General features: G+C 43.0%; 1 protein-coding gene across 1 annotated transcript in view; it reads left to right on the forward strand.

The window, feature by feature from the left end:
• The window catches only part of DPP10 (dipeptidyl peptidase like 10), a 531248-nt gene that overhangs the window by 2583 nt on the left and 512375 nt on the right, over positions 1-16290 (forward strand). Inside the window, exon 2 of the mRNA XM_019522800.1 lies at positions 8313-8427. Within this exon, the coding sequence (XP_019378345.1) occupies positions 8313-8427 (115 nt within the window). The remainder of the gene's footprint in view (positions 1-8312; positions 8428-16290) is intronic.

The following is a 16290-nucleotide window of genomic DNA, read 5'->3' on the forward strand; positions in this document are numbered from 1 at the left end:
AATTCTGCCTGATTTGATGCTCTTGAGAGAACTGAAGAGTTATTTTTTTATCCTGGGTCAATGTGTTTAACCTTTAAAATTATGTGTTCTTGTAGCTTTATACTTTTCTGAGCTGATCAACAGCAAGTGGACTGTCAGGCAGTCTCGAAAAAAACATTCCTTCTCAAGGCCGTGACAGTTGCTCCTTTCGGAGCAGGCTTATTAAAGTGGGGTAACTTTCTGCTGTAGTTAGGTCTAGATATTATATAAGATATAAGAGTATGACTAAGAAATCTATTATTGATGCCAATTAAACTCTCATTTATGTGAATCCTGTGGAGACAACCAAGCTGAACTTTGGGACCTCAGGGTTAAAACTGCCTTTCCGTCGCATGTTCAACCACCTGTTATGTGTCTTAAATAACTAATGTCAGATTTTGACCTTCAGCATTTGGAGAGAGGGGTTGAAAATCCTAGGGCTTTCAAGTATAGGTGCATGTTATTCTTCAGACAGTAATATATTAATTTTGTTCCTTGTAGAAGTATTTTAGTAGAGCATTAGTCACAAATTGCATTCAAAATTATATTTCTTAAGGATTTTGTTTGGTAGTAACACAATTAAATGGATCATAAAAAAAGACTTTTTAGAGACTGTCTCAATATAGGGTTTTACTTTGAGTGGCCATTTGCTGACTCATTAGAGTTATAGTGTGAAGTCTAAAGTAGCATTTTTAAACGGCCTTCTCAAAAGTTGGTATTTTTCATACTATTGCAATATGCGGACCTGTCTAAAATACCCATCATTGTGTTCATTGTTATTGTAATCCAGTTAGCAGTTACTTAAGGGGATAACTTTATGATATCAGAAGATTTTCATCATTTGACTCTCTCAGAAGTTTCTCTCTCCATTATCAATCATTTTACAGTTCTTGGGTAGTGTCAATCCAAGGGTAAAATGAAACCTGTTGACTTATCAGTGTTGTATAGTCTAAAACATTCTTAACTGCCTCTTGTTTTTGAGCACTTTGAAATGCTGTAAAAGGTTACCCCATGATTGTATCCAGCCTGTTGCTGAAGAATGTTAATTTATTTTATATCAAACCATTTTAGGGCCCAATCCTGCTAAGAAGCTACAGTAGTCTTAGAGCGCCTTGGAAATTAGTATTGTCTCACGTTCGTTGCTTTTATCTATCTATTTATTTATTAAGAATGGTCTGAAAAGTCTCAGGAAAAAAGGAATTTTTCCACCTCTTCTTTGTGGAAATGCCCTAGGATTCTTGAATCTCCAAAGGCCTTTTACACATACTTCTTTAAAACAGTCTGTTTGAAAGGACTTATGGGGCACATCCTGGCGAGCGTACACACGTGGTTTGAGGCACAGTGCCAAAATCTGGTACCAGGAAGTCCTGGTATAAAAAAACCCGGCGTGGCTCATGCTCCAGGAGCGTGTGCTGGAGCCATGGAGGCTGGGTCCTCCAGGGAGATGCTCTGGCTGCGAGCCAGAGCATCTTCCATCCTTTAGGTCTACCCCGGCTCCTCCAGCATGCCAGGATTCAGGAGAAATGGACAGTTTGCCCAAAGTGGGGTATTTTCCCTTGCACTTCAGTGCATGTGCACAAATTTGTGCTGCTGTAAGTGCATGCCCCTATGTATGGCATTTGGGGACATGGCCATTATATCTGGTGAAAAAAATTACAAGACATTTGACCATCTCTAATTTTTACAATATGAGACTTTCAATAAGAATCAGGATCCCACTGTATTAGGTATTATACAGGAAGAGGAAGTCCCTGTTCCATAAAAACCTTACAGTATGACCCTGACTATGTAGGATGAAGTGGATCTTTTCACTCTTGCAAAGCCCCAGTGATTTCCATGAGGCTTCCATGTGGGACTGGATTGCAGGGCTGAAGCCTAAATCCAAAACTAGAAGAAATAAGTTAATGGACAAAGGAAGGAAACTGATAGGAAGAACAAGGATAACAGAGAGAAAAGGATATGGTTACACAATCTAGTTAGAACACAATTAGGCCATTCTAATTTAAGGTAAAAGCGAGTTGCATAACCCTTGCAACATGGGCGACTGGTGCCTCCCGAGTCTGGGGTGGGGCACCAGATCAGTGACTGGGGGGGGTCCCCTAGTGGCTGATTGCCAGCTGGGGTGGTGGTAGGGGGGTGTTCCCTAGCGACTGATCGCCAAGCCCAAAATCACCAGTGGTGAAACCAGAAGTGCACTTCCACTGGCACTTTTGGTTTCGTGGCTGGCGTTTCCAGGGGGTGCAAGGCCAATCCTAGGGGCCATGTGTACCCCCACGCATTGCCAATGCCTTGCAACAGGATAATTTGTATCCTGCACCCAGTTGTAACTTTGGGGAGGTAAGCGGGGCACTAGCCTTGGGCCCCAACTTAGTATGGGTGCCAGAATTGCCCCTCCACCCCTGTGGAGTCCATGCCCTGGCAACAGAAGCAGCCCCATGGCACTGTTTTTGAAGCAGCTTCTGCATGCCCAGACACTGATGCTGCTGAAGGAGCAACAGCTGGGGCACACAAGCAGTTGAGGATTGTTTTTGAGGCTCTGGCCTAGGTTAGATTCCTGCTCCTGCTTTCCTCCCTCCCCCCTCTTCTCTCAGTACCCCCTCCACTCCCACACTCAATGGCACAGCCCTCAACCGGCAGGGTTAATCAAGGGTGCATATACTGCTCATTATGCCTTTGCTCGTATCCTTTATTATCCTGGGGTTGAAGGATCAGTGTTGGAGTTTTCCAGAGAAGGCTTCTTCTCCCTTGCTACATCAAGCCTCTTTGTGCTTCTCAGAAAGGGTTATAAGGTTGTAGCCATCTTATCTTCCCCCTCCTCCTCTCTCTCATCCTTTGACTACAGCTACATTCATTCCCTTTCCCCCCTTCCCGCCTGTCTCTCACCTACTGACCACCTCAATTTACATTTCAACTGAATGGCTTCCTTGCATACCTACTGGAGCCTGGCTGCTTTATCACTCCATCCAGGAAGAGCACAGACCAACTGCAGATGCTTCCTCAGCCTGACAAAAGGTGTTTGTGCCCGAAAGCTTGCAAAGAAGAATTTTTCCAACTTTTTGAGTTAGTTTAATAAAATATATTGGATTTACCCAAAGAACCTTGTTTCTCCGAAAGGGTTAGACATTTTTACAGGCCACTAACTTCACTATAGTAGCTCCTTGTCTAGAAAACTTCATGCAGAAGAAAAGGCTTCCTTGTCCCTAAATTTGTTTGGTTCTTTTTCTCCCCAAAAAAGAATTAGATCAGTATTTGCAGTGTTTTTTCTTTGTTATGCAATACTATTTTTTCAGCAAAGGACCTAGCTTTTAATACTGTCATCTTCTTTCAACTAAATAGTGTTTAGAGGTCTTGATTCAAAGAAGCATAGTCATGAACATAGTTGTGTTAAAGCCAGTCCTTTGAAGTAGTGATATCATAGTTCTCTCGAGATAACTATTCTTTTTCAATACATATCTGTTTGATGTGATGGTAACTATTAATTTGTTACCTATCAACTGAGTAAAGCATGTATTACTTAGTAGAATAACCTACAGAATAAAGTTTCAGGATTGGAGTCCTTATTTTCCTGGACTCTCTCATTAAAGTCAATAGTCTTTTCATGTAATTAAAGTCAAATAGTGTTGAGCCCCAAATAGCATGTGGAATATGATGCTACTTTACAATAAGGCCTAATGAGGTTTCTAAGGGTTCTTGATATAGTCTTTTGTGCCAAAACTCCCTATAGAAGTTCAAGGATCCTTGACAGTGGGTGCTATAGCATTAGCAGCCCATGTTCTAGCGATGAACTATGAATCTACAGCAGGGTCCAGTATTTGACTAGCTGGAGTGGGTTGGAAGGAGCAGAAGGTAAGCAGAAATAGCCAAGGTTTGATTTGCTGTTCTGTGTGGGTCTCTGCAAGGGAGAGAGACAAGTGAACTGTTTCTTGGCAGAAGGCAGAGTTGGCAGGACCAAGAATTCTGCTCAACAGCGACCCATAGTAACTAAATAGTGGCATCTCTTCTTCAGAAAATAGGACTTCTTTACCTGCATAAATATATAGGTGACATGAAGAAGATATCAGTAACATAGAGCCGAGGTTCCAGATCCAAGTTAAGGAATTGACCTATGAGACTCTAAACTTCTGCTCTTTTTTGTCATTATGCTAATGGATGATTGACCTTTTAATGGTGATGTGATTTAAAAAATAGACTTCCTGGTACAATTCTTTTTGTTATAGTCTTTTACATTAGGCTAAATATGAAGATATTGATATATTTTTCTCATTTTTCATTATCTTATGTCCAAGGTGACTTTGGATTTAAGATGACCCCCCCAATAATTAGATTCTAGACATAGAAAAGTATAGATTTGTTATAATTTTCACTGTTTAACTATTGGATGGTTGCCTTAAATTTGTCCCCAGCCCCAAGGAGTGGGGGAGCAGGCAGCCTGAACCCTACACCTTACTCTGCTACATTTACTCACACTCGCCACATTGCTACTGACTCCATGGCTACGAGCAGCAGCAGCCCTGTCAGTTCAGGCTCCCATCCTGGGGCAGAGCTGGAAGGCTGATACTTGAATCCAAGATGAAGTTCATTTCCCCACCCTGTTCACTGAAGGCAGAGGGGGGACCCTCATCTTGGATTTGAGTAAATACAGTAATTCTCTAAAATGTAGGTGAATGTAATGTGATGTTACTTATGCTTATCTGTGCAGGAAGGCTTGATATGCTGGAATTAAATCTTATAGATTCTGGCCAACAATATTAAATGCCCTGTACCATGGTGTTTGTTATTTTATGGAATGGATGCAAACAGTAATTCTAGTAGATTCATCAAACTTACATTTATCAATAATCACCTATGGAGGGATTTGGTCTAGGTATGCTAGTTCCAAAACTGGGATAAGAACATTCAGCCATGTAAGAAAAGAGCTGAGCTAGCTCATCCCTTTTGGGTTGAGTATTATTGTTAAACACTGATAAAAAAAATCAGAGGCTGAAAGTCCTCAGGTCAAATTCTGCTCTTTTATACATATGCAGCTTTATTTAAATTCAGTGTGTCATGCTCAGTTAACAGAAAGCAAAATGTAATCTATTTACATTAATAGTCTAAAAGCTGCTGCTTATCTACTGCCTTCTGCACAATGTTCCTGCCCATTTATTCAAGGACTGTGCTAAACCAGAGCAAGTTAGTTTAAATCCCCCAAAAGATAGAACCCGTGAAAGGGATGGTGTCAGGAGCCAGAGTGTAATTTCCCTTGTATTACCTACCAATTTGCTCACCCTCAGACTTGTGTATTATTTTGCATTATGTCCACTGTGGAAATGCATATACAAGCCAGGAAGGGGTTTTATGATTATTATGGACTTCTGATGTGTGATATGAACCTGCCTGAATTAAGAGAATATGAAATACTCTGCCCTTGAATGGAGGAGAGAGTGAGTGAGAGAGCTCATAAATCCCGTTTGGTCTGGGTAATTATACCGCCTGCTACTTAATGTAATTTTTCTTTGTTAAGGGCTGTATAAGATTTCACTTTGTGCTTAAGGGTTTCTTTTGAATCCTTTCCAATGACCACAATGTTTGTATCAAAGAACACTTGTCACAACACCTTTTTGTGCCTCACCTATTTAGGAATTTGTCAAAAACCAATATTGTATATATAGAAAGAATTTATTGGTATTACTTTGTAAGTATAAGCACCTCTTGCAACACCCTTACTTATGCCCTGGGTGACCACCTTAGAGACCTAAAATCAAAATTTAATATTGTAGGACTGCCTATTAACATAACTGCATCCATACCTGAACCTGTTCTTACCTCAGTAGCTTGGGGAAGGAAAGAGGAGATGGCTCTGCTGTGGGTTCAGAAGGTTAACAATGCTGGGCTTCAGCGGATCAAGCAAGAGTGAGTTCTAAAAACAAGGACCTCAAAAGAAATTATGCTTTGTCAGTGGCTCCCTCTCATTTATTTCAGGGAGAGTCTGTCACATTTGGTTCTGATGATATCAAACTATAGCAAAGTAGCAAACAGAGCAAGGACATCTATAGGTTAAAACCAATACCTTTGGTACTCAAAAGCTTATTGAAGAGAGTGCAGAATACAAAGTACTGGTTTAATGTGCTCACAACTTGAGAAGCAGACTTCAGCATTTTGTACTAGTTTAACTTTCCAAGGTGTAATCCCTCAGGCTAGGTACAGACATTCAAAAAGCCCAAGGCAGAATTGATCTAAATTACGTGGATTTATGTACCTGGCATTGTTTAGATTGGTAGCAAACAGAACACACATTTGCCCTTTGGGCTAGGGACAGACATTCAAAAAGCCTGGACCTGAATTGATTCAATCTTTGCAGGTTAGTCTAACCTGGCTAAACTGAACTGGTTTGCACCCACATGGACTTTGGACTGAAGAAATGCAGGGAGATGTCTGCAGTGACTCAGGCTAGAAGCCAGGGGGTGCAACAGCAGTCTTTCCTTCCCTTTGACAGTACTGAGCTGGGGGGGGTGGCCAGGTCCTGGCAGGTTGCTCTGATTAGGGAGTGGTTCCTCCCCACCCGCTTACTGTTCCTGACCAGGAGGGAGCCTGCAGACTGATAACACAGCATTTATCAGCTCATCAAGAAAAAGAAAGCCTCTCTTATTAGTTCAAGCTCTTCTTACACAGCTTTTTGCAAGGAAGGAATGGAGGGACATTACCAGCTGACGTGTTGATTAGCTCTAAAAAGCCCTAAACAGACACTGCCCTGTCTGTCTTACACAATCACCTCTCAGCATTAGCTAGCATACCACATGCTGACTATGGTCTGTCCTGTAAGGGGGGGGTGGGGGTGGGATCCTTGCTTGAGGAGCGGGGAAGGGGGAAGCCAGGCAAACCCTGCCATCTCTGCTGGAGCTTCAGCCAGGGAGTAGAGGGGCAGGTCCTGCCCTGCTCTGGAGCAGAGAGCCCCACCCAGGGCTGCAAAGCATCTGGGATGCTGGGGGACTCTAGCTGAAGTTAAACCAGGAAGGGGTCTAGGACAGACCTTGCATAAACTGGTTTGACCCAAATCAGTTAAGTCTGATAACACATTCCACCAGGTTTATCTCAAACCAGTTTTATCCACTGTCAAACTGATTTATGTGCACTGAATATCTGTTCTATTACAGGTTTAAGCCTGTTTCTGATCACTTAAACTGTTTATGTGTAATGTCTGTCCTTAGTTCTAAATCCTAGACTGAATTCCACCACTTTTAAACTAGTCGGTGTACGCTGAACTTTTGTTCTGTTTTGGATATAAACTAGTGTTGTGTGCCAAACTTTTGTTCTGTTATGGGTATTGACTGCTTTCTGATCACTTGCATTGGTAAAAGTGTAATATCTGCACCTGGCCTCAAGAGATTATATTGATGCAAGCTAAAGTCAAGGTGTCAAATGCAAGGGTGGTTGTAGAAAGTTGGGCATCAGAGAGAAGATTTAGTTAACTATAGATGGAAAAAAGTGCTGCTTAATGAACAGGAGGGCAAAAACAATATCAAACAGTAGATCATCCAATGTATTTTTTAATATCCTAGAACACTAAATACATATATGGTGGACACTAAATACATATACGATTCTACATGAAAGTGAAACAATGCATTGCTGATAGAGTTAAATTTCAGTTGGCTAATGTTAATAGGAGTTACTCATGTAACCAAAATGTTTAAATGTATCAGTAGCTACAGAAGCATTCATTTAGTATTGTTACAAGCTACTGTTGATTTTTATGAGTAATAGGGGAGCAGTTTGCATTAGAAATACTGTATAGAGAAAGAAGTGCTGTTCAGTTGAAAATGGAATATTTTGAGCCTCTGGCAATTTTGTAAATGTTTTCTATTATAAATAAGACGTTTAACAGTGTATATTTAAAAAGCATGTGTATTTAAACCTTTATGGTCCATACCACTTTAGGTGGAATTACAGTAAATTGCCACATTTTATTTCCATAATTAGCTTATAAAGTGCCAATTGATATTGTCCTGAAGTTTATGTTCAGCACATTTTAACACCAATCATATCTTGGACAGCTTGTATAAGCTCAATTTGATTGTCTCCTTGGGAAATGTACATAAATTTTCCAAAGAGACAATCAAATTGACCTGTGTGTGTGTGTGTGGGTGATCTGCCTAAAGAGGAAACACCTTTGAATAATTAATTGAACTACTGAAAAGGGTAGGATGATGATCAGCTCACAGACTATGATTATAACTATGCACAAAACAATTTATCTATACATTATTTTAGAAATATATGTAATTATGATCCTGTTTCTTTTTTAATCTCTGTAGGAGCTTGGAAGTAACAGCCCTCCACAGAGGAACTGGAAGGGAATCGCAATTGCACTGCTGGTGATTCTAGTTGTCTGTTCGCTCATCACTATGTCTGTCATTCTTTTAACCCCAGGTAATCATTCTATCCATCTATCTATTTATGTCTATTTTACTGAAGGCATTTGTGTCACAGTATAATAATCAAAATGACTTAAAGGGTAACATTAACTTTTGCCTTTGAACATTTTACCTTCTGGCTACTTGAAATTTGGTTTGTAGAGCAGGAATTCATACATGCCATGGGCCACATGGAACAGAAGGAGCTCAGTGCTGAAGCATGCATAAATCCCATTAACTTCAACAGAAGGGTTAGACAACAGCTTTGTGGTGTAATTTCCATTTTTGAGGTTCATTTAGAGAAGTGTACAGGTTATAAAGCACTAAATTATGAATATGAATAACATATAGCTAACCACACCACGTGGAGAAAAGACAAACTATTTAATAGCAAAGATACAAAGACATATAAATACAGTTTCAGGCCTGTTCCAGAAAAAGTAAAGAAAATTTGACTTTGTTTTATTTTTTTTATTTTAACTTAATCCAAGAAATGTTTCAGAGGGAATTCTTGTTTCTTGGTATAGCAACATTTAAAGTATGATTAGAAATCCAGAGAGAAGGGAACCTTGTACATGTTGTAAAAAAGAGATGCATCTAACTGATTTCTGTCTCTAGTATTGAAGTTAACATTCAAAACAGATTAGCTGAGCTGCTTTTTTCTGTAGTAAATATTGGCCTGGATATATTTTCCTCTGGAAATGTTCATTTGGTCTGTATTTGAATGTGCTTTAAAAATTACATAGCTCTGGGGATGCTTGCAAACTTTATTGATCAAGCTGTGTATTTTTCTGGTTTATGAGTAGTTGCATTCTTGGTTGTATTTGTGTATTTATTGCATAATAAACTAGTATACTTTGTGATTCAATCTGCATATAAGCAATAATTAACACTTGCAGATTAATCTGTATATTTTAGCCCGTGAGGGTTTAAATACTACTCTAAATGAATCATATTTTGAGCTGGAAAGCATTGTATAGGGTTTTTAGATGTGATAGGCCAAATTCACCAGTGACAAAAGTGAGGATTTCAAGTCTGACTATCACTAAACTAGCCTGCTAGACATCCTATGTAGGCAGAATAGTCTAGGAACAACTATGCATGTGTGGGCAATTATTTTGGGTGGAGGACCGCTTACTGAATTTTGACAAGCCTTCGAGGGTTGCATGACAGGCAGCCAAGGGCAGATAAATATTAGTTTTCTAAATTTCTTTACGGGCCAGATAGAATTGCCTGGCAGGCCGTATTCAGCCTGCGGTCTGCATTTTGCCCACCCTTGGTATATATATTCTCTGTTTCTCTGTGTCTCTATGAATACATGTAGTCATTTTATTTGTCTATTTTTACATAAAGAAATAATACAATATCCTACTGTCTTTATGTCTATACCTACATACACACACGCGCATATTTAAGTGTGTGTATATACATACTTTCACATGGATATAGCCCACATATATGCAGTCTCTCCTAGTCTCTTCTATTCTATCCATATTAAAAAAAAATCCAGGAAAGACTAATTTAGTTGGATTTAATAATTTTTTAAACTAATGAACTTGACCCATCATATCTAAAAACCCTGCATCTATGCTGTAGCTCAAAATATGATTCACGTAGTATAAAATTTATATATGCCTGTGTGTGCATAAGTACGTAATATTATATATACATAAATACATATGCAGTGTATAATGATGTAACTTATTGTGTGATAACAAGCACTGCTTTATGGAGTGGCAGCTCAGGTGTAGATGAAGGAGAGAGAGTTTGTCAAGGGGAGAAAAAGGAAGCCTGCCGGAGGTAGGCTTTTGCTTCTGTTATATTAAAGAAAGGTATACTACATATTCTGAAGTGTTACTCAGGCAATGATAAAAAATGATTGTTTAGTTGTCATCCATTTGGAACATACTGCAGAAATTGAGCTGGACTCATCTAGTAAGTAAGGAGGTTTAATAAGGAGGTGTTTTTAGTAAGATTTCTTTTATTTTTCAGGAAGGGAAAATTGGAGGGCATGTTGCATATCATAAAGCAGCAAACTCACCATTGTGACTGAAGTCTTTCTTTGCAAGGAAAGCATCTCTTGTTTGAGGCTTTGCAAAAGCTGGACAATGGGTGCTTACATACGCCTATTGTAATTTTACATCACATTTATATACCATTGTAAAGTATGTTTGGATCTGGAAAAGATAGACATTGAGCATTTCTGAAGTAGTAGGCATTATTACAGTTTGTCATCACCAGAGATGCATGTAGGCAGCACTGTACCTAGACTTGTGGTGGCCCCAGGCAAACTTTTAGTATCGGGCCCCTCTTTGCCAGAGATGATGATGATGATGATGATAATAACCATTACTATTTTGGGGTCCTCTTTCTGTCCAGACCCTGAGCAGCTGCCTTGTTTGCCCAGCTGCCTTGTTTGCTACATGCCGGCCTGCATGTAGAGGAAGAGGGGAGGAAAGAGGGAATAGCCCCAGGACAGAGAAGAGGAGGACAGAGGACACAGAAGAATTAAACTGGTGTGACTTACACTGATACTGTTTTAGGTTTGATTCTTTTAGGGGTAATTCTTCACTGGATTGAGCGATATTTGTGGTTTGGTGGTTTGTCCTGTGCCTGCTTGCTTGTACAGCAGGGAAAAACATTTCATCTGTCCACACCGTAAGCTGAATGATTAATACTAGTCCATCCAAAAAACCCAATAGTTCTAGATTGAAGGTTTTTTTAAAAACATTATGGCTGTGTACAGAGGTTCAAAAAGCTGGAGCAGGAATCAATCTAAATTTACACAGTTTTCTGTAAGTGGCCTAGTTTAGATTGGTAGTGAACAGGATACGCATTCACCCTTTGGGGAGAGAGTGGGGGGCTCACAGGCTGCCTGCAGTGGCCAAGACCCGCAGGTTGAGGATGTTTCTGCATGCCTTCCAGCATGCTTCACAGGTAGGCCTGTGCGAAGCAGCTACTATTTGTTTCGGATATTGACGATTTGGGGGACAGTGATTCGATCTGGTGATTCAAATCACTGTCCCGAATCAATTTGGCCAAATCTGATTTGGAGATTCAGCTGCTGCCGAATCAGCCAAATCTCCAAATCACACAGGCCACAGCTCCCGGCTCTTTGAAAAAAAAAAAGCCCCCACTCACTGGCTGCTGCTGTGTGGGGAATGATCCCAGCTGCTCCCCTCTGCCCCGTGCCACATCTGCCATGAGCTCCCCAACCCCCACCTGCTCTTCCACCCCTACCCCATGGCTGCCCCACCCACCCCAGGTCAGCCCTTTAAATAAAAATAAAAAAAAAAAAAATAGAAACACACCTCCCACTCACTGACTACTGCCTGGTCGGTGGTGGTGGTGGTGGGGTGATCCTTGCTGCCCCACACCACATGGCGGGGGCTCTGCCATGAGCCCCCAGAAGCCCCGAGGCCACTGCAGGAGCCGTTGAGTGTGGTTTTTTTTTTTTTTTTCCCCTTGGTTTTTTATTTTTATTTTTTTAAAGGGCTGGGAGCTGGGACGGGCAGGGTAGCCATAGTGGGGGCTGGGGTTACGGGCGGGGGTCAGGGGGCTCATGGCAGAGCCCCCACATGATGTGGGGTAGTGGGGGCAACAGGGATCTCCCCCCCACTGGCAGCACCTGGTGGGTAGGGTTTTTTTCAAGGGCTGGGAGGTGAGGTAGGCGTGGCAGCAATGGGGGGGCTGGGAGAGTGGGCAGGGATCTGGGGGCAGTCGGGAGGTTGCGGGAGCAGGCAGGAGAAGGGGCTTGGCAGGGGTCCCCTCATGGTCCCCTCCCGCATCCTCCAGCCCCCTTTCCCTGCCCCCTACATAGCAGCTCGGAGTCCGGGTCCAGTTCCCCGCTGCAGCCAGCAGCAACTTCCTGAATCATTGTAGCTCTCTGAATCTTTTCAAATTGATTCAAAGAGTTTGAATCGATTCGGACCTTTTAATTGGTCCCTTGATTCTATTCAGATTTGGTGATTTGGCCACCAAATTGGACCGAATCTCCTCTGAATTGAATCAGCACCTGAAGCTTTGCACAGCCCTATCCACAGGTTCCCCAGGCTTCTGGAGACTTCCAAGTACAGCTGAGCACCTGGGCCACCCATGACTAGCTGCCAAGCATGGACAAGCATGACCCCAACCCCCTGGCAAATCACTGCAGACCCTCCCACATGCCTAGCCCTAGGCTACTAAAAAAGTCTCAGAGTGAGCACCGTCCAGTCTGAATTCACATGCCTCCATGTTCTGGCCTGCCTGCACCCTGCTGTAGCATCTCACTGCCCATGCCCAAGAAGGAAGGAAAATCCAGGAGCTGCAGCATGTCCTGCTTGTTGCCCTGCACAACTCTCACTGTGGGACATCAGACATGCCCACCTGGACATAATGGGGCAGCTGGTCACCATGGGACATGGGCCTCTGAGCTAGCAGCTGGATGTCCTGCATGGGGCCATCTACTGCTTCCTGCACCCAACAAGCATCCTAGACTGGGCCCCCAACTTTTATGTGGCTGATGAGGATGAAGCCACTCAGGATGCCATGCGAGTTGGAGTCCTCTGGCCTCACCTCCTTACCATTAAGCACCAGTTTTGGGCCTGTACCACCAACAGTGAATGGTGGGAATGGATCGTCCTGGACACCTGAAACAATGAACATTGGGTCCAGACCTTCTCCATGCACTGGGCCACCTTCATGGACATCGTTGCCCAGTTAATCCCCCACATCGTATGCCAAGAGATCAGCATATGGCTACTCCTCACCCAGAGAAGTGGGTAGCAACTGCCATCACAAAGCCTGTCACCCACAGCAGTCTCCTCCACATTGCCTCTCCAGCCATAGACTAGCCAAACTGGTTGGCAATCTGGGAGGTGTGTCTGGTCATCCAGGATGTCCTGGCCCACTGCTTCATTTACCTTGTCAACCCACAGGAGGTAGTTGCCAGCTTCCACCACATGGGCTTTCCTAATTGTGTGGGCACTTTGGATAGTACCCAAATCCCCATCCTTTGCCTGCCCAAGGATGCCCAGGTGTTCATCAGTGGCAAGGGCTCCTTCTCTGTTGTCCTGCAAAGCATCATCGACCACCATGCTGCTTCACCCACATCTTCACCGGCTGGGCAGGCAGTGCCCATGGTGTCCACATCTTCTGCAATTCTCCACTCCCTGAGATGATGGAGAATGGGTGCTACACTCCTGGAGTCCCCAGATTCATCACTGGCACCATCATTGTCCCTCCCCTCATCATCAGGGACCCAGCTTACCCTCTCCTGCCCTGGTAATGAAGCCACGTGGTGGGCAGCTGGATTGCCAGAAGGAGTACTTCAGCTACTGCCTGACAGGTTCATCCATGGTCTGTAGCAGTACCCGTGGGGTCTCAGTGTTGATGGGTGGGTGAGGGTCTGGCTGTGAGGGGGTGGAAGGGTGGATGGACAGAAGGAATGGTGGGTGCATGTCCTGGCACTAAAGAAAAGCTTCAGGTTTCCTTCTCACTGTAGCTAGGTACAACCCCTGCTCCAGAGTGACTGGGGCTCCACTGGCCAGGCCAGCTCCATAACTTCAAACTTTCCAGGGCTTCCAGCAGACACCCTGTGATTCTGGCAATGCCTTCTGCCCTGGCCTGGAAATTTCCAGTGTCCTCTTTGGGCAACAGAAAGGCAGCTGGTCACACCCCACCTTCTCCTGAAGTTTCCAGGGGCATCTGCCAGCTTGCCCTAACTTAGATGGTGCCTTCCCCTCTGCTCTAGTAATTCAGGACCCTGTAGCCAAAAAAGCTTTGAAGCACCTCGGGTGCACATGACCTGGGTACCTGCTAGCAGTGGCCAAGTCACAGAGATCACAGGGTTGCCTCTATGCAGACCCTGTCCCAATGTTTTTCCGTCCAACCTGACCCACCAGAGGTGAGCCGTCCACACCAGCTCCTGCTCAGGGGAGGGGGAAGTCATCCATACTGGCATCCAGGTGGCAGGGTACCTGGCTCTAGCCTCTGAGCTGTGGTGACAAAGCCAGGGTCAGGGTTTCTGGGACTTGACCCAAGCATGTGGGCGTGGAGGTCCCTGGCTAGTTGTGCAGGAGTCAGGGTTGAGCTCCATAGGGTGTGACTAAGCACAGGGTTTCTCATAGGGTACATAATAGGGTGCTTCATGATAGGGTGTGGGTGCATAGCCTGGGGACTTGGCTGCCCAGGTTCTGGGGCTCGTGCAGGGGACACAGATGCTGCTCTTCCCCCTGTTGCCTGTCTGCAGCTGACAGATGGCCAGAGGCAGGGCTGGGGAGAGAAGCTGTGCTGACTTGGCTCTGGGAGAGCTCAGGAGTGGAGCCAGCTGGGCAGTCAGCTGAATCAGCCAAGTGCAGGCCAAGTGCTAGTGTGCCTCCCTGCAAAGGAGGGGCAGTGGGAGCCACAAAGGAGGCTGTGATGCCAGAGGACAGCAATCTAATTTGAATTGATAGGGAACTGGTGGAGAAGTTTGATGCACCTGTCTAACCTAGATCTATCTGATTTGAGCGTACCTTGAACAAGGTCTATTTTAGACTCTTTGCACCATTTTTAGATCAATCTGTGTGCACCGAACTTCTGTATGGTTACGGGTATAGACTGATTTCCAAACACTTCGACCAGTCTAAATGTAATTTCTGTACCCGGCCGATATTGCATTGTTCTCTTATACCTGGAACTTTGGCAGACATATATGATACAAACTTCAAACAGTAATTGAATTCAGAGTTACTGCTTCAAACATGGGGCTAAATGCTACGTAAGATGAAAGTTATTTAAGAGCTTGACAAATATTGTTTTCATTTTCTTTCATAAAGGGCATGATCAGTGTTAGCAACCAAGTAGAAATTCTTGATACATATTAAAGAAGTTCTAGTATGAGTAGTAGAAAGAAAAGTTGAAATTGTATCATTAATTTGAGCAAATTTTCATTAATCAGCTACTTGTGGAGTGCTAGTAATATCATATGTTAAGTTAAAATTAAAGTTTATCTGTGTCATTTACACAAGAGAAGGGTTACCCCACTTGTGTTTTTATTTAGGTCTTCACAGTGGAAAAAAACTCATTTCATTGTTTGCTCATATTGTGAATATCCATCAGTTTTTAAATTTTCCCAGAGCCTTTGAGTTAAATTCCAAGTTGGTTATGCTCAGGTTTTGTTGAGAAGAAGAATTTTAGCTTGTTAGTTACTGTACTGAGTGTGGAGAATGATTTATGTTGATGTTCCTATCTTGGCTTGAGTTATTTTCCTCAAACTAATGTTAGGGGATGCAAGTAAGACTCTGTTGTCATCATAGTGTTTTGCTTTCATATCATGCTTGTCCTCCACAGATATTAAAGTACTTTAAAAAGGCTTTATAGGGCCAAATTTAAGCATAAAGGAGCGTAGAATCCTGCTCATTGCCAGAGCTGGAAATGGCTCCCAGTCCAAGGCCTGTCTGCTGTGGTATCTCCAATGACCCTGTTTTTAGATTGTGGTCAGGGTCTTTAGAAATACAATCACAAATACAAGTTCAAAGTGACTGTCCACTTTCAGTTGAGTATAGGAGATTATGGTTAATGGCCATTGTTAGTTTGCTCCCGAAGCAGATGAGCATGATCATGGGAATGGTGCAAGTTGTCTACAGGGTCTGAATGAAGAGCCCCGAGGCTTCCTCTGCTAAATGTGGTCAAAAAAGTGTGCGAGTTCATGGTTTCTCAAGGGAAGCAGCCTGCCTTTGTGTGTGGAGATCAATCGTGAACCAATGCTTTTCATCTCTAGAGTTGGAAGTAGTGGTAAAGAAAGAGATCTGAAAATTAAGGGAGAGGAAAAGAAGCGATCTTTGGACTGAACCTATACATAACACTGTTTTCTTTGTTCTTTTTATACTGAAGTCTAATGGACTAATGGAGAGATCTG

The sequence above is a fragment of the Gavialis gangeticus genome, unplaced genomic scaffold, assembly GCF_001723915.1.
Source record: "Gavialis gangeticus isolate Ggan-Ray unplaced genomic scaffold, GavGan_comp1, whole genome shotgun sequence".
Classification (NCBI taxonomy): domain Eukaryota; kingdom Metazoa; phylum Chordata; order Crocodylia; family Gavialidae; genus Gavialis; species Gavialis gangeticus.